This window comes from Gigantopelta aegis, chromosome 1 (genome assembly GCF_016097555.1).
Source record: "Gigantopelta aegis isolate Gae_Host chromosome 1, Gae_host_genome, whole genome shotgun sequence".
Lineage (NCBI taxonomy): Eukaryota > Metazoa > Mollusca > Gastropoda > Neomphalida > Peltospiridae > Gigantopelta > Gigantopelta aegis.
This window is the reverse complement of record NC_054699.1, coordinates 45,149,878-45,176,623: the sequence shown is the minus strand read 5'-3', so window position 1 is coordinate 45,176,623 and position 26,746 is coordinate 45,149,878. Positions and strand designations below refer to the sequence as shown.

General features: G+C 41.6%; 1 protein-coding gene across 2 annotated transcripts in view; it reads left to right on the top strand.

Moving 5' to 3' along the window:
- LOC121375756 (filamin-C-like) overlaps positions 1-26,746 on the top strand; it is a 193,102-nt gene that overhangs the window by 113,952 nt on the left and 52,404 nt on the right. The window contains exons 26-30 of one of the 2 annotated variants that reach the window (XM_041503373.1): positions 801-974; positions 4,668-4,826; positions 6,705-6,788; positions 7,934-8,071; positions 15,018-15,194. In XM_041503373.1, the coding sequence (XP_041359307.1) occupies positions 801-974; positions 4,668-4,826; positions 6,705-6,788; positions 7,934-8,071; positions 15,018-15,194 (732 nt within the window). The remainder of the gene's footprint in view (positions 1-800; positions 975-4,667; positions 4,827-6,704; positions 6,789-7,933; positions 8,072-15,017; positions 15,195-26,746) is intronic. The other variant, XM_041503381.1, reaches the window with a different exon arrangement.

Sequence of the window (26,746 nt, the reverse complement as noted above, 5' to 3'; positions counted from 1 at the left end):
CACTTCCAGCCATAGAACTTTGCATTATGTAATCCAGTGGGAAGAGTCAGAGGTGTTATTAGGACTAAATTGGATAGTTTTGTATAGGGAAACACTGAATGTCAATACACAGCTACGGTAGCTTACATTTTTTTTTATGCTTAGAAAATAACGATTTCCCGGGAGAAACGTTTTTCCCCACGGGAGGGTTGACAGGTCTGATACCGTATATCTGTGGTTCTACTGTTGCAAATTTAGTTTTATTGGCGAAGCTACATGTAATGATTCGCCAATAAAACGATAAATTTGCGACTGTAAAAACACCGATATACGTCCGCAAATCGGAAAACACAGTAGGTTTTATCCCTATTCTAATTAAACTGTTTGCTGGTTGATTTTAAATAGGAAGTTGTCACATTTTTCGTAAGAAAAAGCATGTAAACGTCACCAGCTAGTGACGTCATTAGGCAGCCTATTAACAGAGGATGGGTGGTCGGACAGTTAGTGGCTCGAACATAGATGTGTAATTTGACATATTTAATCAGCTCTCGTGATTAGATAATGAATAATATGTTCATTTCTGACAAAAACTTCTCAGTATTTAATGACTTCTGTACGTAATATGAACGTTACAGAAATTGTCTTTATGACGTCATTACAAAACAACCCTGTTCTTTGCTTAACCTATGACGTATTTCTTCCAGAAAATTTGCGACCGGTATATCGGTGATTTTACCACCTTAAATGTTTAACAGAGATCCAATCAGATTTGTTCTTACAAATGTGTTTAATTAGAATTAATTATTTGTGTTTAATTTCAGTGGATGCCTCCGCGGCCGGTATGGGGGATCTGGAGGCAGTGGTCAGTCACCGGGGCCACGTGGTACCCACGTACTGTGAACATGTTGGTGATGGAAAGTACAGATACACGTTTAAACCACGCGAGATCGGACACTATGATGTCAATGTCAAGTTCAATGAGGAACAGATTCCAGGTAGGTCATGGGTTAGTGCCAGGGAGGATATGGGTGGGAGTGGAGGGGACAGAAAGTACAGATACACGTTTAAACCACGCGAGATCGGACACTATGATGTCAATGTCAAGTTCAATGAGGAACAGATTCCAGGTAGGTCATGGGTTAGTGCCAGGGAGGATATGGGTGGGAGTGGAGGGGACAGAAAGTACAGATACACGTTTAAACCACGCGAGAGATTGGCCACTATGACGTCAATGTCAAGTTCAATGAGGAACAGATTCCAGGTAGGTCATGGATTAGTGCCAGGGAGGATATGGGTGGGGTGAGGGTATGGAAAGTACAGATACACGTTTAAACCACGCGAGATTGGACACTGATGTCAATGTCAAGTTCAATGAGGTACAGATTCCAGGTAGGTCATGGGTTAGTGCCAGGGAGGATATGGGTGGGAGTGGAGGGGACAGAAAGTACAGATACACATTTAAACCACGTGAGATCGGACACTATGACGTCAATGTCACGTTCAGTGAGGAACAGATTCCAGGTAGGTCATGGGTTAGTGCCAGGGAGGATATGGTTGGGAGTGGAGGGGACAGAAAGTACAGATACACGTTTAAACCACGCGAGATCGGACACTATGACATCAATGTCAAGTTCAATGAGGAACAGATTCCAGGTAGGTCATGGGTTAGTGCCAGGGAGGATATGGGTGGGAGTGGAGGGGACAGAAAGTACAGATACACGTTTAAACCACGCGAGATCGGACACTATGATGTCAATGTCAAGTTCAGTGAGGAACAGATTCCAGGTAGGTCATGGGTTAGTGCCAGGGAGGATATGGGTGGGAGTGGAGGGGACAGAAAGTACAGATACACGTTTAAACCACGCGAGATCGGACACTATGATGTCAATGTCAAGTTCAATGAGGAACAGATTCCAGGTAGGTCATGGGTTAGTGCCAGGGAGGATATGGGTGGGGGTGGAGGGGACAGAAAGTACAGATACACGTTTAAACCACGCGAGATCGGACACTATGATGTCAATGTCAAGTTCAATGAGGAACAGATTCCAGGTAGGTCATGGGTTAGTGCCAGGGAGGATATGGGTGGGAGTGGAGGGGACAGAAAGTACAGATACACGTTTAAACCACGCGAGATCGGACACTATGATGTCAATGTCAAGTTCAGTGAGGAACAAATTCCAGGTAGGTCATGGGTTAGTGCCAGGGAGGATATGGGTGGGGGTGGAGGGGACAGAAAGTACAGATACACGTTTAAACCACGTGAGATCGGACACTATGATGTCAATGTCAAGTTCAATGAGGAACAGATTCCAGGTAGGTCATGGGTAAGTGCCAGGGAGGATATGGGTGGGTGCCAGGGAAAATAGGGATATTTGCGAAGGATGATAGATTGGTGACTAAGATGTGAACGTTGAATTAAACAAGGAACAAATCCTAGGCAGGTCATGGGTAAGTGTCAGCTAGGTGAAAGGGGAGGCAAGTACGTGTATACCATTAAGTCACATGGGATTGGGCACTTTGATTATGGAAAATCAATCATGAGAAGCTTCAAGCATGATTGAAACTTCCATTTATTTTTTACTAGATCATTAGTCTAGAAATTATAATGAAGTTTTTTCTTCTGAATTTATTGATGTACAGTGAAGACCCCTCAAATGGGACCCTCTATAAACTGGAATTCCCTCAAAACCAGATGTTTTTTTGGGGTTCCTTTTTAAATATCGGAACTTCTCTAAACCAGATGCCCCTTAAAACCAGACTTTTTACTTGGTCTAATGGGTGTTTAGTTTATAGAGGTTTCATTGTTTAACTGTCACAATATCAGGAAATATTGCTTTGTTTTACTATGTGAGTTTATAGAGGTTTCACTGTTTAACTGTCACAATATCTGGAAATATTGCTTTGTTTTACTATGCGATTTTATAGAGGTTTCATTGTTTAACTGTCACAATATCAGGAAATATTGCTTTGTTTTACTATGTGATTTTATAGAGGTTTCATTGTTTAACTGTCACAATATCAGGAAATATTGCTTTGTTTTGCTATGTGATTTTATAGAGGTTTAACTGTCACAATATCAGGAAATATTGCTTTGTTTTACTGTGTGAGTTTATAGAGGTTTCACTGTTTAACTGTCACAATATCTGGAAATATTGCTTTGTTTTACTGTGTGAGTTTATAGAGGTTTAACTGTCACAATATCAGGAAATATTGCTTTGTTTTACTATGTGAGTTTATAGAGGTTTCACTGTTTAACTGTCACAATATCAGGAAATATTGCTTTGTTTTACTGTGTGAGTTTATAGAGGTTTCACTGTTTAACTGTCACAATATCAGGAAATATTGCTTTGTTTTACTGTGTGAGTTTATAGAGGTTCAACTGTCACAATATCAGGAAATATCACTTTGTTTTACTGTGTGAGTTTATAGAGGTTTCACTGTTTAACTGTCACAATATCAGGAAATATTGCTTTGTTTTACTGTGTGAGTTTATAGAGGTTTCACTGTTTAACTGTCACAATATCAGGAAATATTGCTTTGTTTTACTATGTGAGTTTATAGAGGTTTCACTGTTTAACTGTCACAATATCAGGAAATATTGCTTTGTTTTACTGTGTGAGTTTATAGAGGTTTCACTGTTTAACTGTCACAATATCAGGAAATATTGCTTTGTTTTACTATGTGAGTTTATCAGGACTTCAACTTAATGACGGCATAAATGGCAACTGCAATCATTGAGTAAAAATTGCCATAGTTGCCACTTTTTTGCCACTGGTTAAAAATTTCTGCCGTCTGTAAATCTCTTCAATGATGGCAAACTGTGTATACCTGGTGTATATTATCTGCCTGTATTTAACATTAAATTTTGTGCTTATGAAATTTCTACATACAGCAAAATAATTTTTCAGTCATGTTGATTTGCTGGAAAAGTCACTTTGACAAAAAACTGCCGTAGCAAGGCTGAAAATTGCCATCGGTGGGCTGGTTCACCTATAGCAATGTTCTTAAGTTTACATCCTGTTTCATAAAATTTCTGATAATAACATTAAAAAATTCTTCGAAAATGGAAAACTATTTTTATTTAATGTTATTTATTTCAGGTTGTCGCCTTATTATCAATGTAGGTGATAAATTCTTAAGTTCATGCCCTGTTTTATGATAATACTAAAATAACTTCTGGCTGGGTCAAAGTTTGAGGTGCACCCAACTTTTGATAGAGAAGTTAACACCACAAGTCCTGTGATTGGTGATAAATGTGAGTGTGTTGGGTGTAAAAAATAAAGTTTCATCTGGGCTAAAAATGTATGCAATTTTATTTCATCTAGTACCACTGTGTCAATTAGCCTTTTGCTTGAAACATGTATGGGGTACTTGTAAAAAAAAAAGTACTCAAATTTTGTGCGGAACCAGGGTAGTCATAGACGCTACCCATCATCTCTGAAATGAGCAGCTTGACCCTTCATTTTTTTTGTGGTTCACTTTAGGATGAGGGATGGTAGTATTTGTATCCATGGTGTTTATGTCGATTGATACACTGCATGTAGGAGTTTTAGCCACATATGTTACTATTGTCATCTATGGGATTTGATTTGGTAGTATACACCCTTGTACAATTTCTTCATAATAACATTAAAAACAATTGTGCGAAAATGGAAAACTATTTTTGTTTAATGTTTAATTGTTTTCAGGTTGTCCCCTTATCATCAACGTAGAGGAGGAAGTGCCGACATTCATCACGATCAGTTTCCGGGGCCAGGAGCCTCTGCAGACCAAGGGGAAGAACTACTTCGTCTTACACATGGACGGAAAAACAGTTGACATGGACGAGCTGCAAGTCGACATCAAAGGTTGCCATGTAACTTACAGGTGGCATGGCAACAGCATGGGACTCCATCTTGTGGAGTGTGGGGAGAGAAGAAACCTGCAGCTTTTGCTATCAGTCGTTATAAATTGATATATTTTCTTAATTATGCTCAGGCTGCATGCGTTCTCATGAGATGATGATACGTCTGTGAAGGACATTTGATGTAAAAGATAACATTATTGTGTTGTGTTGGAATTGCATGGGATGTTATTAGGGCAGTGCTGCCCGTAATGCATATATCCTGTTTTATCCTGCAATCACTGTTGCTATCGGCCGATCATGATGACCGATTCAAGCAAAGTTATAAACATGTTACTAGCAGATTATGAACTTTGATGTCAAGCATGTGATGTCACGCACATAGTTACAGTACAGAATCGCTCATTTGACCTCTAGGTCATCATACAGTGTAGCTGAAATAACAGAATTAATAGCTTTTGCCATTAATTTTATGGTCTGCAGGATAAAGGTAATAACTAGTTAATGACGTCGGATATCGGCTTTATCCTGTTCAGGCCGTATGAGAAATTCCATTCTTAAAGCCGATATCCGACGTCATTAACTACATGTAGTTCTTCTCAATTTACATTGCATTTTTACATATTAAACAATCCAGTTTATATTATTAAAAGATAAGTATGCAAGGATTCCATTTTAAAAACTAGAAGACAAATATATGCAGGTAAGCCCAGCCCATTTTGTCCGTTAACATAGAAATTAATACACAACACATTTTATATACTGAAACGAGAGTCGAATGCGAAACTAATTTGACACATTAAAATAAAAACGTTTTCACCACACATGTTAGATACTGAAACAAGATTTAAAAATAAAAAGGGAATTCCCCATAAAACAAGTTCCAGTCTATAATTCTTATATGTGTGATACAAGATAAATTTATCACATGGTTTGAAAATGCCTTTATCACTATAATAAGATTGAATAGGTATGTAATAAAGAGTTAAAAATTAAAACGAAATTCCCCATAAAACAAGTTCCAGTCTATAATGCACATATGTGTGATACAAGATTTATCACACTGTTTGAAAATGCCTTTATCAATATAATAAGATTGATTAGGTATGTAATACAGATTTTATTTCGCTAGTTTTAGACTGTAATATTCTTGTGAGTGTATCAGCTGTGTGAGGTGTTCAGTGCTTTTCTCTTTTGCTCTGTGTCTGTACCCGCTTTCATTGAATGATGCTCTTGGTTGCCAGATAGTTTGTTACTTCATTTCGGGTGTTGTATCGTATGTTTCTACCTGTGGGCTTGTCAGTCTTCTTCGCTAAAGACACTGAATGTTTTCCATATACTTGTATATTGTATAATCTTTTTTCTAGTACATTGTACATGTCTGTACATTGTACATGTCTTTGAACGTGTGAGGTATATAATGATGCATTTTCAAGTTATATTTAGTCATAATAATTGTATTAAATTTTAATTATTTTTATATATGTACGTTTCATTCTGAAGATGTTGACATTCATTTAATTATTAGAAATTCTTTGGTTAATTATAATTCAATTACTGTGTTAATTATCTTTCATTAATTAGTACCTTTTCCAGATATTATTAATGCCATATATATAATAATAAATAAATAAATAAAAATAATACCAATAATAATATAACAGTATAAATATACATGTTTATGTGAGTGTATATTGTTTTGAATGTTTTTATAAATTATTATGTGAACGTAAATTTTGACCTGTTTAATAAAACTTTGAAATTTGTAAATTTAATTACTTATTAATGTTAAATATTTTTGCATGGAGGTAAATTTTTGCTAACAAGATATTTTAAATGTCTTGATCACATGTTGTTTATTTGTTGTTTATTTGTTTCCTAGCTCCGAGTGGTGAACAGGTTCCTGCTAGACTAGTTCCCCAGCAGGACGGGAATTACAAGGTGGAGTGGACGCCAATCACGGCAGGTTTGTATGTCACTACACCTAACTGCATGTCACTACACTTAACTTTATGTCACTACACCTAACTGTATGTCACTACACCTAACTGTATGTCACTACACCTAACTGTATGTCACTGCACACAACTGTATGTCACTGCACACAACTGTATGTCACTGCACACAACTGTATGTCACTACACAACTATGTCACTACACCTAACTGTATGTCACTACACCTAACTGTATGTCACTACACCTAACTGTATGTCACTACACGCAACCGTATGTTACTGTACACAACTGTATGTCACTACACCTAACTATGTCACTACACCTAACTGTATGTCACTACACCTAACTGTATGTCACTACACCTAACTATGTCACTACACCTAACTGTATGTCACTACACAACTATGTCACTACATCTAACTATCACTACACACAACTGTGTGTCACTACACACTACATACAACTATATGTCACTACACACAACTATGTCACTACATCTAACTATGTCACTACACACAACTGTATGTCACTACACACAACTATATGTCACTACACACAACTATGTCACTACATCTAACTGTCACTACACACAACTATTTCACTACATCTAACTGTCACTACACACATCTATATGTCACTGCACACAACTGTATGTCACTACATCTAACTATGCCACTACACACAACTGTATGTCACTACACCTAACTGTATGTCACTACACCTAACTGTATGTCACTACACCTAACTGTATGTCACTACACGCAACCGTATGTTACTGTACACAACTGTATGTCACTACATCTAACTATGTCACTACACCTAACTGTATGTCACTACACCTAAATGTCACTACACCTAACTGTCACTACACCTAACTGTATGTCACTACACACAACTATATGTCACTACACACAATTGTATGTCACTATACCTATGTCACTACACACAACTCTCTCTCTCTCTCTCTCTCTCTCTCTCTCTCTCTCTCTCTCTCTCTCTCTCTCTCTCTCTCTGTGTTTGTCTCTCCCTCTGTCTCACTCCCCCTCTCACTTTCTCTCACTACACACATTGTTTTCCTTGTTTTAAGACATCATACCATGGACGTGTCATTATACCATGGACGTGTCATAACACACATTGTTTTCCTTATTTTAGGACGTCATACCGTGGACGTGTCGTTCGCTGGCCAGCAGATCCAAGGCAGCCCATTTTTCATTGAAGTGTTTGACATCAACAAGATCAAGGTGGATAACTTCTACAGCGGCAGTGTGGGAGATCCTGCTGGCTTCAGTGGTGAGTTTCACACGGTGTCTTGGAGGGCGGGACGTAGCTCAGTGGTGAGTTTCACACAGTGTCTTGGGGGGCGGGACGTAGCTCAGTGGTGAGTTTCACACGGTGTCTTGGAGGGCGGGACGTAGCTCAGTGGTGAGTTTCACACAGTGTCTTGGGGGGCGGGACGTAGCTCAGTGGTGAGTTTCACACGGTGTCTTGGAGGGCGGGACATAGTTCAGTGGTGAGTTTCACTCGGTGTCTTGGAGGGCGGGATGTAGCTCAGTGGTGAGTTTCACTCTGTGTATTGGAGGGCGGGACGTAGCTCAGTGGTGAGTTTCACTCGGTGTGTTGGAGGGCGGGACGTAGCTCAGTGTTGAGTTTCACTCAGTGTGTTGGAGGGCGGGACGTAGCTCAGTAGTGAGTTTCACTCGGTGTGTTGGAGGGCGGGACGTAGCTCAGTGTTGAGTTTCACTCGGTGTGTTGGAGGGCGGGACGTAGCTCAGTGTTGAGTTTCACTCGGTGTGTTGGAGGGCGGAACGTAGCTCAGTAGTGAGTTTCACTCGGTGTGTTGGAGGGCGGGACGTAGCTCAGTGTTGAGTTTCACTCGGTGTGTTGGAGGGTGAGACGTAGCTCAGTGTTGAGTTTCACTCGGTGTTTTGGAGGGCGGGACGTAGCTCAGTGTTGAGTTTCACTCGGTGTGTTGGAGGGCGGGACGTAGCTCAGTGTTGAGTTTCACACAGTGTCTTGGGTGGGCGGGACGTAGCTCAGTGGTGAGTTTCACACGGTGTCTTGGAGGGCGGGACGTAGCTCGTAAGTGAGTTTCACTCGGTGTGTTGGAGGGCGGGACGTAGCTCGTAAGTGAGTTTCACTCGGTGTGTTGGAGGGTGGGACGTAGCTCAGTAGTGAGTTTCACTCGGTGTGTTGGAGGGCGGGACGTAGCTCGTAAGTGAGTTTCACTCGGTGTGTTGGAGGGCAGGACGTAGCTCAGTAGTGAGTTTCACTCGGTGTGTTGGAGGGCGGGACGTAGCTCAGTGTTGAGTTTCACTCGGTGTGTTGGAGGGGTGTGTTGGAGGCGGGACGTAGCTCAGTGGTGAGTTTCACACAGTGTCTTGGGGGGCGGGACGTAGCTCAGTGGTGAGTTTCACACAGTGTCTTGGAGGGCGGGACGTAGCTCAGTGGTGAGTTTCACTCGGTGTGTTGGAGGGTGGGACGTAGCTCAGTAGTGAGTTTCACTCGGTGTGTTGGAGGGCGGGACGTAGCTCGTAAGTGAGTTTCACTCGGTGTGTTGGAGGGCAGGACGTAGCTCAGTAGTGAGTTTCACTCGGTGTGTTGGAGGGCGGGACGTAGCTCAGTGTTGAGTTTCACTCGGTGTGTTGGAGGGCGGGACGTAGCTCAGTGGTGAGTTTCACTCGGTGTGTTGGAGGGCGGGACGTAGCTCAGTGGTGAGTTTCACTCGGTGTGTTGGAGGGTGGGACGTAGCTCAGTGGTGAGTTTCACACGGTGTCTTGGAGGGCGGGACGTAGCTAAGTGTTGAGTTTCACTCGGTGTGTTGGAGGGCGGGACATAGCTCAGTGGTGAGTTTCACTCGGTGTGTTGGAGGGCGGGACGTAGCTCAGTGGTGAGTTTCACTCGGTGTGTTGGAGGGCGGGACGTAGCTCAGTGTTGAGTTTCACACAGTGTCTTGGGTGGGCGGGACGTAGCTCAGTGGTGAGTTTCACACAGTGTCTTGGAGGGCGGGACGTAGCTCGTAAGTGAGTTTCACTCGGTGTGTTGGAGGGCGGGACGTAGCTCAGTGTTGAGTTTCACTCGGTGTGTTGGAGGGCGGGACGTAGCTCAGTGTTGAGTTTCACTCGGTGTGTTGGAGGGCGGGACGTAGCTCAGTAGTGAGTTTCACTCGGTGTGTTGGAGGGCGGGACGTAGCTCAGTAGTGAGTTTCACTCGGTGTGTTGGAGGGCGGGACGTAGCTCAGTAGTGAGTTTCACTCGGTGTGTTGGAGGATGGGACGTAGCTCAGTAGTGAGTTTCACTCGGTGTGTTGGAGGGTGGGACGTAGCTCAGTGTTGGGTTTCACTCGGTGTGTTGGAGGGCGGGACGTAGCTCAGTGGTGAGTTTCTTACAGTGTCTTGGGGATCGGGACGTAGTTCAGTGTTGAGTTTCACTCGGTGTTTTGGAGGGCGGGACGTAGCTCAGTGTTGAGTTTCACTCGGTGTGTTGGAGGGCGGGACGTAGCTCAGTAGTGAGTTTCACCCGGTGTGTTGGAGGGCGGGACGTAGCTCAGTAGTGAGTTTCACTCGGTGTGTTGGAGGGTGGGACGTAGCTCAGTAGTGAGTTTCACTCGGTGTGTTGGAGGGCGGGACGTAGCTCAGTGGTGAGTTTCACTCGGTGTGTTGGAGGGCGGGACGTAGCTCAGTGGTGAGTTTCTTACAGTGTCTTGGGGATCAGGACGTAGTTCAGTGTTGAGTTTCACTCGGTGTTTTGGAGGGCGGGACGTAGCTCAGTGTTGAGTTTCACTCGGTGTGTTGGAGGGTGGGACGTAGCTCAGTAGTGAGTTTCACCCGGTGTGTTGGAGGGCGGGACGTAGCTGTGTTGGAGGGCGGGACGTAGCTCAGTAGTGAGTTTCACTCGGTGTGTTGGAGGGCGGGACGTAGCTCAGTAGTGAGTTTCACTCGGTGTGTTGGAGGGCGGGACGTAGCTCAGTGTTGAGTTTCACTCGGTGTGTTGGAGGGCGGGACGTAGCTCAGTGGTGAGTTTCACTCGGTGTGTTGGAGGGCGGGATGTAGCTCAGTGATGAGTTTCACACAGTGTCTTGGGTGGGCGGGACGTAGCTCAGTGGTGAGTTTCACACAGTGTCTTGGAGGGCGGGATGTAGCTCAGTGGCGAGTTTCACTCGGTGTCTTGGAGGGCGGGACGTAGCTCAGTGTTGAGTTTCACTCGCCGTCTTGGAGGGTGGGACGTAGCTCAGTGTTGAGTTTCATCAGTAGTAAAGCGATTGTTTGATGTGTGTGTGCAAGATGTAGTCCAGTGGTAAAGCGCTCGTTTGATGTGTGTGTGCAAGATGTAGTCCAGTGGTAATGCACTCGTTTGATGTGTGTGTGCAAGATGTAGTCCAGTGGTAATGCACTCGTTTGATGTGTGTGTGCAAGATGTAGTCCAGTGGTAAAGCGCTCATTTGATGTGTGTGTGCAAGATGTAGTCCAGTGGTAAAGCGCTCGTTTGATGTGTGTGTGCAAGATGTAGTCCAGTGGTAAAGCGCTCGTTTGATGCATAGGGGCAGGATGTAGTCCAGTGGTAAAGCGCTCGTTTGATGTGTGTGTGCAAGATGTAGTCCAGTGGTAATGCACTCGTTTGATGTGTGTGTGCAAGATGTAGTCCAGTGGTAATGCGCTCGTTTGATGTGTGTGTGCAAGATGTAGTCCAGTGGTAAAGCGCTCGTTTGATGTGTGTGTGCAAGATGTAGTCCAGTGGTAAAGCGCTCATTTGATGTGTGTGTGCAAGATGTAGTCCAGTGGTAATGCGCTCGTTTGATGTGTGTGTGCAAGATGTAGTCCAGTGGTAAAGCGCTCGTTTGATGTGTGTGTGCAAGATGTAGTCCAGTGGTAATGCGCTCGTTTGATGTGTGTGTGCAAGATGTAGTCCAGTGGTAAAGCGCTCGTTTGATGTGTGTGTGCAAGATGTAGTCCAGTGGTAATGCGCTCGTTTGATGTGTGTGTGCAAGATGTAGTCCAGTGGTAAAGCGCTCGTTTGATGTGTGTGTGCAAGATGTAGTCCAGTGGTAAAGCGCTCGTTTGATGTGTGTGTGCAAGATGTAGTCCAGTGGTAAAGCGCTCGTTTGATGTGTGTGTGCAAGATGTAGTCCAGTGGTAATGCGCTCGTTTGATGTGTGTGTGCAAGATGTAGTCCAGTGGTAAAGCGCTCGTTTGATGCATAGGGGCAGGATGTAGTCCAGTGGTAAAGCGCTCATTTGATGTGTGTGTGCAAGATGTAGTCCAGTGGTAATGCGCTCGTTTGATGTGTGTGTGCAAGATGTAGTCCAGTGGTAAAGCGCTCGTTTGATGTGTGTGTGCAAGATGTAGTCCAGTGGTAAAGCGCTCGTTTGATGTGTGTGTGCAAGATGTAGTCCAGTGGTAATGCGCTCGTTTGATGTGTGTGTGCAAGATGTAGTCCAGTGGTAAAGCGCTCGTTTGATGTGTGTGTGCAAGATGTAGTCCAGTGGTAAAGCGCTCGTTTGATGTGTGTGTGCAAGATGTAGTCCAGTGGTAATGCGCTCGTTTGATGTGTGTGTGCAAGATGTAGTCCAGTGGTAAAGCGCTCGTTTGATGTGTGTGTGCAAGATGTAGTCCAGTGGTAATGCGCTCGTTTGATGTGTGTGTGCAAGATGTAGTCCAGTGGTAAAGCGCTCGTTTGATGCATAGGGGCAGGATGTAGTCCAGTGGTAAAGCGCTCGTTTGATGTGTGTGTGCAAGATGTAGTCCAGTGGTAAAGCGCTCGTTTGATGTGTGTGTGCAAGATGTAGTCCAGTGGTAAAGCGCTCGTTTGATGTGTGTGTGCAAGATGTAGTCCAGTGGTAATGCGCTTGTTTGATGTGTGTGTGCAAGATGTAGTCCAGTGGTAAAGCGCTCGTTTGATGTGTGTGTGCAAGATGTAGTCCAGTGGTAATGCACTCGTTTGATGTGTGTGTGCAAGATGTAGTCCAGTGGTAATGCGCTCGTTTGATGTGTGTGTGCAAGATGTAGTCCAGTGGTAAAGCGCTCGTTTGATGTGTGTGTGCAAGATGTAGTCCAGTGGTAAAGCGCTCGTTTGATGTGTGTGTGCAAGATGTAGTCCAGTGGTAAAGCGCTCGTTTGATGTGTGTGTGCAAGATGTAGTCCAGTGGTAATGCGCTCGTTTGATGCATAGGGGCAGGATGTAGTCCAGTGGTAAAGCGCTCGTTTGATGTGTGTGTGCAAGATGTAGTCCAATGGTAAAGCGCTCGTTTGATGTGTGTGTGCAAGATGTAGTCCAGTGGTAAAGCGCTCGTTTGATGTGTGTGTGCAAGATGTAGTCCAGTGGTAATGCGCTCGTTTGATGCATAGGGGCAGGATGTAGTCCAGTGGTAAAGCGCTCGTTTGATGTGTGTGTGCAAGATGTAGTCCAATGGTAAAGCGCTCGTTTGATGTGTGTGTGCAAGATGTAGTCCAGTGGTAAAGCGCTCGTTTGATGCATAGGGGCAGGATGTAGTCCAGTGGTAAAGCGCTCGTTTGATGTGTGTGTGCAAGATGTAGTCCAGTGGTAAAGCGCTCGTTTGATGCATAGGGGCAGGATGTAGTCCAGTGGTAAAGCGCTCGTTTGATGTGTGTGTGCAAGATGTAGTCCAGTGGTAAAGCACTCGTTTGATGTGTGTGTGCAAGATGTAGTCCAGTGGTAATGCACTCGTTTGATGTGTGTGTGCAAGATGTAGTCCAGTGGTAATGCGCTCGTTTGATGTGTGTGTGCAAGATGTAGTCCAGTGGTAAAGCGCTCGTTTGATGTGTGTGTGCAAAATGTAGTCTAGTGGTAATGCGCTCGTTTGATGTGTGTGTGCAAGATGTAGTCCAGTGGTAATGCACTCGTTTGATGTGTGTGTGCAAGATGTAGTCCAGTGGTAATGCGCTCGTTTGATGTGTGTGTGCAAGATGTAGTCCAGTGGTAAAGCGCTCGTTTGATGTGTGTGTGCAAGATGTAGTCCAGTGGTAAAGCGCTCGTTTGATGTGTGTGTGCAAGATGTAGTCCAGTGGTAAAGCGCTCGTTTGATGCATAGGGGCAGGATGTAGTCTAGTGGTAATGCACTCGTTTGATGTGTGTGTGCAAGATGTAGTCCAGTGGTAATGCGCTCGTTTGATGTGTGTGTGCAAGATGTAGTCCAGTGGTAATGCGCTCGTTTGATGTGTGTGTGCAAGATGTAGTCCAGTGGTAAAGCGCTCGTTTGATGTGTGTGTGCAAGATGTAGTCCAGTGGTAAAGCGCTCGTTTGATGTGTGTGTGCAAGATGTAGTCCAGTGGTAAAGCGCTCGTTTGATGTGTGTGTGCAAGATGTAGTCCAGTGGTAAAGCGCTCGTTTGATGTGTGTGTGCAAGATGTAGTCCAGTGGTAAAGCGCTCGTTTGATGTGTGTGTGCAAGATGTAGTCCAGTGGTAAAGCGCTCATTTGATGTGTGTGTGCAAGATGTAGTCCAGTGGTAATGCGCTTGTTTGATGTGTGTGTGCAAGATGTAGTCCAGTGGTAATGCGCTCGTTTGATGCATAGGGGCAGGATGTAGTCCAGTGGTAAAACGCTCGATTGATGTGTGTGTTCGGGGGGTGTAGCCCAGTGGTAAAATGCTCGATTGATGTGTGTGTGCGGGATGTGGCCCAGTGGTAAAATGCTCGATTGATGTGTGTATGCGGGGTGTAGTCCAGTGGTAAAATGCTCGATTGATGTGTGTGTGCGGGGTGTAGTCCAGTGGTAAAATGCTCGATTGATGTGTGTGTGCGGGGTGTAGTCCAGTGGTAAAATGCTCGATTGATGTGTGTGTGCGGGGTGTAGTCCAGTGGTAAAATGCTCGATTGATGTGTGTGTGCGGGGTGTAGTCCAGTGGTAAAATGCTCGCTTGATGCATGAGGGCAAGACGTAACCCAGTGGTAAAGCACTCATTTGATGTGCATATCGGTCTAGGATCGATTCTTGTCGGTGGACACATTGGGCTATTTCTCGTCCCAGTCAGTGCACCACGACTAGTATATCAAAGACCGTGGAATGTGCTATCCTGTCTGTGGGATGGTGAAATATAAAAGATCCCTTGCTACTAATTGAAAAAAGCTAGCGGGTTTCTTCTCTCTTAAGACTACATGTCAATATTACCAACTGTCTGACATCCAATAGCCGATGATTAATAAATCTAAGTGCTCTAGTGGTGTCAATAAACAAAACAAACTTTATAATTACTAATTACAAGTCTGTGTGTATATTTTCCAGTGAACACATCCCAAGCCGGTCATGCGGAACACAACATCCAGGTGATGAGCCCATCCGGCCGCAGTGTTGCCGTGGAGACAGTCGAGAACCGTGTTGGGGAGTTCTCCGTCACGTACACGCCCAGTGAGATCGGACCTCACAAGATCTACATGTCGTTTGGTGGACTCGAATTTCCAGGTAAGACGTTACACTGTCTCATCATTTGATGTAAGTAGTGTGCACTGATATTTCTCCCATCCCTAGAGATGCAAGACAGACCCATTCCATGACATCAGCCCACAGGGAATAAATCTTTCTCCCTTCCTAGCTATACAACACCGACCAATTCCATGACGTCAGCCTACCAAATAAGTTTTTCTCCCATCCCTAGCTGTACAAGACAGACCCATTCCATGATGTTAGCCCATACGGAATAAATCTTTCTCCCATCCCTAGCTGTACAAGGCAGACCTATTCCATGATGTCAGCCTACCGAATAAATCAGTCTCCCTTCCTAGCTATACAAGACAGACCCATTCCATGACGTCAGCCTACCGAATAAATCAGTCTCCCTTCCTAGCTATACAAGACAGACCCATTCCATGACGTCAGCCTACCGAATAAATCTTTCTCCCATCCCTAGCTGTACAAGACAGACCCACTCTATGATATTCAGCCCATACGGAATAAATCTTTCTCTCATCCCTAGCTGTACAAGACAGACCCATTCCATGACGTCAGCCCATACGGAATAAATCTTTCTCCCATCCCTAGCTGTACAAGACAGACCCATTCCATGATGTCAGCCCATACGGAATAAATCTTTCTCTCATCCCTAGCTGTACAAGACAGACTCATTCCATGACGTCAGCCCATACGGAATAAATCTTTCTCCCATCCCTAGCTGTACAAGACAGACCCATTCCATGATGTCAGCCCATACGGAATAAATCTTTCTCCCATCCCTAGCTGTACAAGACAGACCCATTCCATGACGTCAGCCCATATGGAATAAATCTTTCTCCCATCCCTAGCTGTACAAGACAGACCCATTCCATGATGTCAGCCTACCAAATAAATCTTTTTATCTTGCAACAACCGTTTCTATTGACAGAATATGATGACGGATAAACAAAGTTATATCCTGATACTAGCCGGCAGAGCCTCGCAGAATTTCCCATTCTTACCTTCACAGGATAAAGCATATATCCGACATCATTAACTAGTTATTCTATATCTACCATCCCTAGCTGCAAAAGACTGACCCATTCCATGATGTCAGCTTTTAGGGAATACATCTGTCTTGCATGACCATGTAATATTGTTGTCCTAAGCAGTTTTGGCCTAAGATGTTTTTATTTATTTCAACAAACAAAGAAAACACTGTGATAGATAACATATGGTATTATAGTTTTACTATAAACCATTTTGAGTTATGTTCCATGTGATGATTGATTATAAAAATCCATTGTCAGTTGTCATGGAAAATGTTAACTGTAATTAATCTTGCAGTTTAGATGATGGAAATTGGTGTAAATATATTGGGGGTTGGTGTTTCTTTCCGTTTAATCATATTAATATACTTACCTTTTTTGACACCCATTAGTCATACTGTATTTTATGACACCCATTAGCCATACTGTATTTTATGACACCCATTAGCCATACTGTATTTTATGACACCCATTAGCCATACTGTATTTTATGACACCCATTAGCCAAACTGTATTTTATGACATCCATTAGCCATACTGTATTTCATGACACCCATTAGCCATACTGTATTTTATGACACCCATTAGCCATACTGTATTTTATGACGCCCATTAGCCAAACTGTATTTTATGACACCCATTAGCCATACTGTATTTTATGACACCCATTAGCCATACTGTATTTTTTGTGCTGAACATTCATTCATCCATTCATTCATTCATTGTTTCTGTGTGTACATAAAGAACAAAGATATTAAGTTGTTACTATAAAGGTAAAATTAGAGATTTTTAAGGTCTGTCCTGGTGAATACAAAAATATGTGCAAATCGTTAATTTCAAGCCCTGGAAAATGTTATAACTTCAGACTATCAATCAACCATTTGACTCTTGCATCGGAGTTGTAGAAAATGTAAAAAGTCTACATAGCTTGAGGAGAGACCTAAAGGCACTAAAAGAGTTTGACTCTTGCATCGGAGTTGTAGAAAATGTAAAAAGTCTACATAGCTTGAGGAGAGACCTAAAGGCACTAAAAGAGAGTGCTGGGGCGAGACTTAGCTCAGTCAGTTGAGTGCTTACTTGAGGTGCTTGTGTCATAAGATCAAACCACCTCGGTGGATCCATTCAGCTAATTGGATTTTTTCTCGTTCCAACCAGTGTTCCATAACTGGACAAAAGCCAATGTATGTGCTTTCCTGTCTATGGGAAAGTGCATATAAACGATCCTTTGCTGCATTTGTGTAGTTTTATCATGTACTGTTACACATCAAATTCGACTTTCATGGTGATTTATCCATTTTTGTCAGAGTTATGGCCCTTGAATTTAGGAGATACACAGATTTGTTGGGCGTGGTAGGGCACACGTATTGCTGTAGCAGTACTCTCAGAATGCTTGTTGAATATACCATATAGATACACCATAGGTTTTAAATACTGATTGTTTTGTGTTTATTCTTCATATTACATGCTGGAACTATGCTTTCAGATTACTAAACTCACACTTGAAACACAAATATATATATATATATCTGTGTCTGTGTGTGTGTCTGTCTGTCTGTCTGTCTCTCTCTCTCTCTCTCTCTCTCTCTCTCTCTCTCTCTCTCTCTCTCTCTCTCTCTCTCTCTCTCTCTCTCTCTCTCTCTCTCTCTCTCTCTCTCTCTCTCTCTCTCTCTCTCTCTCTCTCTCTCTCTCTCTCTCTCTCTCTCTCTCTCTCCCTCCCTCCCTCCCTCCCTCCCTCCCTTTTGAATATACCACTTTTTCTAATTTAAAATTGTAATTATATAACTGTATTATTGTTGCCAATTTTATATGTATTATGGAGGAAACCTGAAAAGTTCTTGTTCCCAATCTGTTTGTTTTTAAAATACAGTAAATGTATGAAATCAATCAGCCTTATAGGTAATATTAAAACTACTGCACCACTGAGGACATCATGCTTGATCAATGCACAATCTCATTCTAGAGCGGGAGTATTCTTACGGTAAGAGAGTTAGACGGACTTTTGGACAGTTATACACTCATTACCGTCAGAGACCAATCTATATAAATTCTGCGCAGTCACTGCCTACCAAAAAGTAGTCAAAGATTCCAAATCAAATATAACAACAATCCTATGTTTGACATTAAATACCTTTACATCAATCATTTTCGAGTTCCCTGATAATAAAATGTTCACATATCAATCACTAATAAACCACTACAGGAAGAAACCCGACAGCACCCCCTTTCAATAATGTTCTAGTTAAATATGTCAGATACTCGGGCCAATCGCATTCCCACTGTGACTGCATCGTAAATTTACCTATTTGAAACGTAATTAAACTGGTGCAAGTTGGTCCTAGCTGTCTGTCGGTGGTCGGGCCACGGCGGTGTTTGGATTGTGGGTGGGTCTCGTGTTGACAGTGTGCACACAACACAGCTATACCTGAAGCACCTGAGTTTCTCCCGTACACGATAATACTTAACTGACAACTGGCTAGAATTTTAAATCACCTTCCAGCAGGTGCTTTGAAAATCTTGGAAGTATGTAACAAAGAAGAGATTTTCTTGCTCTGTAGAAAGTAACAAATTGGTTTTCAGTTTCAGGTTACTGTAAATCAGGAAAATAATGGAATAGTGGATGATTAATTAACCTTTTTGTAAAACAGAATTTAGGATATAAATGGCGATGATTAAATTTCCTGAGATTCATTACAATTTAATGCCATCCTATTGGCTCCGCCTTAGCAATGTGAGTTTATTCATTTCTCAATGAACGTAAAAATAACATAACATCTGATAACGTTAGTTTATTTTGGTACTTTTATTTTATTGAGCATCATTTTTCTAGAACACTAAAATAAGAATTCAAAATAAACTATGATCTTGTTTGTGTTTTTATTAATAAATAAGTTTCACATTTAATTATAAAGATTCTCTATTATTTGTTTTAAATTCATCTAGGTATGAAAACAAAAGCATGGCAAATTTTTGTATGAATGTCAATGCACAAAATTTCACCAAAAACCCCCCAACCCAGACAATCCTCAAGTGTAATATAACTTGCAGTAAAAAGTACGTATATTAGCCCTATCAGCAGGGCAGTACTTACCATAGTCTTGGATAACTGTACATTAGCAGCTAGTATTATACAGTATAGCAAGGAATATATTATTAATAATATATTAGGTGTATACTACCAAATCAAATTCCATAGACGACAATAGTAACATATGTGGATAAAACTCCTACATGTGTACCTGCAGCATATCAATCGAAATAAACACAATGGATATAAATACTACCACCTCTCACAGTTAAAGTAAATCAGAAAAAACTGGGGGTCAAGCTGCTCATTTCTGAGATAACGGGTAGCGTCTATGACTACCTTAGTTCCTCACAAAATTTGAGTACTTTTTTTTTTACAGGTACCCCATACATGTTTCAAGCACAAGGCTACTTGACACAGTGGTACTAGATAAAATAAAATTGCATATATTTTTTGCCCAGATGATTTTTTTTTTTTTACAACCAACACACTCACATTTATCACCAAACACAGGACTTGTGGTATTCACGTCTCTATCAAAAGTTGGGTGCACCTCGAACTTTGACCCAGGCAGAAGTTATTTGGTTTCGTAATACCATCAGTATGACATCACCACTTGCCATAGCTGTTCATGAACCAGAGTTGTGGAACCGTACCAGAAAAATACATCATTCTGAGTGCAATGAGCAAGAGCTCTTTTATTTTTATAAGTGGCAAGAGCTCTTTTATAAGCCCTGTACATCAAGTAGGACATAGTTACACATACCATAACCTTTCTAAAGCATTTGTAGCTAAATACATATTTTGCTTACAACACAGAGGTATAACACTTCTTTTTTCATAAAGTCATGACTAAGCCATTACTTTCTGATCATATAAGTTGACTGTCAATATATTAGCTGTTCTAGCACAAGACAAATTATTTGAAGTGAATATTTTATAAAAGAAATTATCTGAAAATTGCACATACATCGGGTACTGGTGTAGACTTACAGACATCCCACTCGTGACCTTTCTGTTTGCCAAGGGTCATTGTAATGTTTGCTTTGATTGGTCAAGATGTTTGCTGAAGCAGAGTCTGATGAGTCGAGGTGGTAAATTAAATCTCTGCAGGTTTGACATTTACCTGGTAAACCTTCTGACATTAGCCGAGTTCTTGGCCCAGCACGTGGCATGTCAGAGAGACCAACGTTTGGGCACTCCTTCTTTGTAGTGCAGCAATACCATTTATTTTGCTTTAAGTTAATACAATTTTACTAAATAATAGTAATAATCAGATATGTCAACTAAAGAGGGAAATAGAACTTAAAAACACTAACATTGGGGGGTTGGGTGGGGTGGGGGCAGGATATTTGTATTTACAAAATAGACTTAAGCACAACATTTGACCAAAATATTTCACTAGCTGTCGGGCATGGCAATAGTAGTTATTTACTAGCCCAACATTGAATATCACTATCCATTGGAGTGAGGCTATCATAATCTAGAAGCCCTGTCGGACATGGCAATAGTAGTTATTTACTAGCCCAACATTGAATATCACTATCCATTGGAGTGAGGCTACCATAATCTAGAAGCCCTGTCGGACATGGCAATAGTAGTTATTTACTAGCCCAACATTGAATATCACTATCCATGGGAGTGAGGCTACCATAATCTAGAAGCCCTGTCTGGCATGGCAATAGTAGTTATTTACTAGCCCAACATTGAATATCACTATCCATGGGAGTGAGGCTACCATAATCTAGAAGCCCTGTCTGGCATGGCAATAGTAGTTATTTACTAGCCCAACATTGAATATCACTATCCATGGGAGTGAGGCTACCATAATCTAGAAGCCCTGTCGGACATGGCAATAGTAGTTATTTACTAGCCCAACATTGAATATCACTAGCCATGGGAGTGAGGCTACCATAATCTAGAAGCCCTGTCTGGCATGGCAATAGTAGTTATTTACTAGCCCAACATTGAATATCACTAGCCATGGGAGTGGGGCTACCACAATCTAGAAGCCCTGTCTGGCATGGCAATAGTAGTTATTTACTAGCCCAACATTGAATATCACTAGCCATGGGAGTGAGGCTACCATAATCTAGAAGCCCTGTCTGGCATGGCAATAGTAGTTATTTACTAGCCCAACATTGAATATCACTAGCCATGGGAGTGAGGCTACCACAATCTAGAAGCCCTGTCTGGCATGGCAATAGTAGTTATTTACTAGCCCAACATTGAATATCACTATCCATGGGAGTGAGGCTACCACAATCTAGAAGCCCTGTCTGGCATGGCAATAGTAGTTATTTACTAGCCCAACATTGAATATCACTAGCCATGGGAGTGAGGCTACCATAATCTAGAAGCCCTTGGGGAGGGACACTCCTGTCCATTATACTATACCTTAATAAAATCCTGGTGTACAATAATTGGTGATAGAGTTACCCAACAAATTATGTTAACTAGAGAGTAATTGTAAACACATAAACTAAGAGTAAACTTACTCATTAATGTGGGGTGGGAAAGCAAACTTACTCATTAATGTGGGGTGGGATGTAGCCCAGTGGTAAAGCAATCTAGAATATCTGCATATCCCCCATTAGGATTGCCAGTGCACCGAGACCATATATCAAAGGCTAGAAGCCTGTCTGTATGGCATGGTGCATAGTAAACATCCTTACTACTAACAAAAAATGAATTTCCTCTCTAAGACTATGGGAAAATAACCAAATGTTTGACATCCATACCTATGATTATTAAATTAATGTGCTCTAGTGGTGTGGTTAAACAAACTTTAACTTTACACTTTCATATATTTCATATCAACTTATTTTCGTGCTTATATCCAATTATGGTTCAAGCATGCTGTCCTGGGCACACACCTCAGCTATCTGGGCTGTCTGTCCAGGACAGTGGGTTAGTTGTTAGTTGGTTAGTGAGAGAGGAGTAAGTGGCCATACTCCTACCCACTAGCTCAACATTCACGAAACCATATCACTACAATTAATGATAAATGGGACCTGGGGCTACCACAATTAATTACTTAAAATATCAATCCATAAATTTACTAGCCCCAGATACGAGCTCTTAGCGGAAATTGCATGAGGAGGGCAATCACGAGGTCCGTGACGGCATGAGAATAGTAGTTTTTATCTAGCCCAACATTGAAAAGCATCACTAGCCATGGGAGTGGGGCTACCACAAGTCTAGAAGCCCTGTCTGGCATGGCAATAGTAAGACACACATTTTATTACACTAGCCCAATGAAAAAATATCACTATCCAGGGTGGGAGTGAGACCTACCACCAATCTACAGCCCGGAGCCCTGTCTGGCATGGCAATAGTAGTTATTTACTAGCCCAACATTGAATATCACTAGCCATGGGAGTGAGGCTACCATAATCTAGAAGCCCTTGGGGAGGGACACTCCTGTCCATTATACTATACCTTAATAAAATCCTGGTGTACAATAATTGGTGATAGAGTTACCCAACAAATTATGTTAACTAGAGAGTAATTGTAAACACATAAACTAAGAGTAAACTTACTCATTAATGTGGGGTGGGAAAGCAAACTTACTCATTAATGTGGGGTGGGATGTAGCCCAGTGGTAGTCGCGAAGCAATCTAGGATCGATCTGCATTGGTCACCCCATTAGGCTATTTCTTGTTTCAGCCAGTGCACCGAGACTGGTATATCAAAGGCTGTGGTATGTGCTATCCGCTGTCCTGTATGTGGGATGGTGCATATAAAACATCCTTTGCTACTAACAGAAAAATGCAGCGGGTTTCCTCTCTAAGACTATGTTAAAATAACCAAATGTTTGACATCCATTAGTCTATGGTTATTAAATTAATGTGCTCTAGTGGTGTGGTTAAACAAACTTTAACTTTACACTTTCATATATTTCATATCAACTTATTTTCGTGCTTATATCCAATTATGGTTCAAGCATGCTGTCCTGGGCACACACCTCAGCTATCTGGGCTGTCTGTCCAGGACAGTGGGTTAGTTGTTAGTTGGTTAGTGAGAGAGGAGAGGGTGTAGTGGCCATACTCCTACCCACTGAGCTCTTAAGAACTTGCTCTGGGTTGGAGCCGGTACTGGGCTGCGAACCCTGTACCTACCAGCCTGTAGTCCGATGGCTTAATCACTATGCCACTGAAGTCAGTTCACTTTACACATTAATGCCGCTAGGTCCATTGAACATGAAGGGAAATAACTCTGCAGTACACTTGCTATTACTCAATTATGACACAAGCAGGGGTGGGGAAAAATAAAATTGTCAATCGGTCCCACTTGATGTCGTTACTACCGGGTGGGGGGGGGGGGGGGGGAGAAAGGAATTTAAGAAGAAAAAAAAACATTTGAAAAACGATATTTGCCAAATAGTTTTTTTTAAAAATCATAGTGATATTTGTATAGTTTTATCTTGAATCATGAACGCGAAACGATAAACATGAAAACATTTTAAAATTTAAAAAATTAATCACATATGATCAGTGAAAACCCCCACAAATTGTATATATTTTACATAATAGAATAAATAATATAAAAAAGGAATAAAAGTTATGAATTTTAATTCCCATATATGTATAAAAAGTACGAGTATTCAGTACTGTAACCTGAAAATTAATAAAAGATGGCACCGTTGAAGCGTTTGACAGCCTGAGCTAGCACATGTTTAGACAAAGAGAGTAATAACGTAATCACTGATTGGATGAAATTTGACCTCTACTGGCTCTTGAGATAACAGTACATGTAGCTGTTCTGCTTACTCCCACTTGTTAAAAAAAAGGTGAAAACCTTTTGTTAATTTTAAAATCCTTTATAATTATTGAATACACTACATTGAATAGTCAACATTAAATACATTTATAGATTATTTCATTATATTTTATGCTATTTTAAGCAGTTTGTATTGCACAAAAGCCTCTTGCTTCAGACTAGGACACTCGACCCGACATAGCTCCGTACATTGTTATGGTACATAGGTGTTGACAGGTGTTGATTGTAACCAGTTGCAAATTCTGGGTCCTTTGTTTTAATTGGAGTGTAATACCTTGATGGCTCTCTAAATCAAGAATGGTGCTATGGTTAATGTCTGTGTAATCTCTTGACCGGCTCAGCGACTTTAACAAATGTCTAGCCTAGTGGCAGTCGATTGACACTATTGTAGGTCCGACTTCAGTGACTGGCGATATACTTAGGCAGACTTTAAAATCACAAACGTCTGAAACACCAGCCTTATTGACCACTATTTATTTATTATTTTAAATCATGCACGAGATACCGATGTCTGGGCTGGCCGGTCCACTTGACCGATAGGAGTTTGTTCCAAAAATAGAAATGGACAGGTGCTTCGGACTGACAAGAATGACAAAAGTGGGACCGGCAAACGCGAGTTTAAAAAAAAAAAATTTCGGTCTCAGAGATCGAGAATCGGTCCCAGACCGGGAAAAAAGGGCTTTTCCCCACCCCTGGACACAAGTGATGAAAAAGTTAATCAGTTTATCATTGTATATCGGTGATAAAGCAATATGGTTAGAATGTAAAACAAGCCAATGACTCATCAGGTCTCGTTCTTGCTTGTGGATAACTAACAGAAAAGGATTGAGTAAAACTTCCGGTTAAAGGGGTACATGTATTTGGTTGGAGAGCTAACTAAAACATTCGGTTTTAAGGAGTACATGTATTTGGTTGGAGAGCTAACTAAAACATTCGGTTTTAAGGGGTGCATGTATTTGGTTGGAGAATTAACTAAAACATTCGGTTTTAAGGGGTACATGTATTTGGTTGGAGAGCTAAGTAAAACATCTGGTTTTAAGGAGTACATGTATTTGGTTGGAGAGCTAAGTAAAACGTCTGGTTTTAAGGGGGTACATGTATTTGGTTGGAGAGCTAAGTAAAATGTCTGTTTTAAGGGGTACATGTATTTGGTTGGAGAGCTAAGTAAAATGTCTGTTTTAAGGGGTACATGTATTTGGTTGGAGAGCTAAGTAAAACATCCAGTTTTAAGGGGTACATGTATTTGGTTGGAGAGCTAAGTAAAACATCCAGTTTTAAGGGGTGCATGTATTTGGTTGGAGAGCTAACTAAAACATTCGGTTTTAAGGGGTGCATGTATTTGGTTGGAGAGCTAACTAAAACATTCGGTTTTAAGGGGTGCATGTATTTGGTTGGAGAGCTAACTAAAACATTCGGTTTTAAGGGGTGCATGTATTTGGTTGGAGAGCTAAGTAAAACATCTGGTTTTAAGGGGTACATGTATTTGGTTGGAGAGCTAAGTAAAACATCTGGTTTTAAGGGGTACATGTATTTGGTTGGAGAGCTAAGTAAAACATCTGGTTTTAAGGGGTACATGTATTTGGTTGGAGAGCTAAGTAAAACATCTGGTTTTAAGGGGTACATGTATTTGGTTGGAGAGCTAAGTAAAACATCTGGTTTTAAGGGGGTACATGTATTTGGTTGGAGAGCTAAGTAAAACATCTGGTTTTAAGGGGGTACATGTATTTGGTTGGAGAGCTAAGTAAAACATCTGGTTTTAAGGGGGTACATGTATTTGGTTGGAGAGCTAACTAAAACATTCGGTTTTAAGGGGTACATGTATTTGGTTGGAGAGCTAAGTAAAACATCTGGTTTTAAGGGTACATGTATCTGGTTGGAGAGCTAACACAAAAGAACAAGAGTAAAACATCCAGTTTTAAGGGGTACATGTATCTGGTTTACAGAGCTTCGGTATTTAAAAGGGGACTATGAAAAACATTCAGTTTGGGATCCTTTGAAAGTTTGACCTTCACAAAGCATTTAAAGCTTTTTAGATTACAAACTGAAGGAATGTTGAGGTGTTGCGCTTGTCAGGTTACTTTACACACAGTTCAAAATCTCTATTAAGACCACAATAGATATAAAACATTTTGTCCTTTATCTGCAGGTGGACTTTATGTAGAGGTAAAATGCATGTATTTTTGTGCAGAAAGGACAACTGATGTGCCTTATTTTTGAAGGGTGGTTGCATTGAAAGGTGCCGTTTATAGAGGTTGGACTGTAGTTTAGATGTTAGTCATACAAACAGTTTGAGTGTAAAGGTTAGTCAAACATAGCTGGTACATATTCAAAGAACACAGATACCTGGCCTTGGTGGCGTGATGGTTAAGCCATGGGTACCAAAAATCTCCCCATCGGTGGCCCATTGAGCTATTTCCCATGCCAGCCATTGCACCACAAATGGTATATCAAAGGTCATGGTATGTGCTGTCCTGTCTGGGATGGTGCATATAAAAGATCCCTTGCTACTGATGTGGAATGTAGCGGGTTTCCTTTCTAAGACTATATGTCAAAATTACCTAAGACTATATGTCAAAATTACCTAATGTTTGACATTCAACAGCCGATGATGATAAATAAATCCATGTGCTCTAGTGGGTGTCATTAAAGAAAACAAACTAATCAAGAATCTCCAGTCCACAGTGAGTTTTAATGGCTGAACAACTAGAAAAAAAGAAAAAAAGAAATGT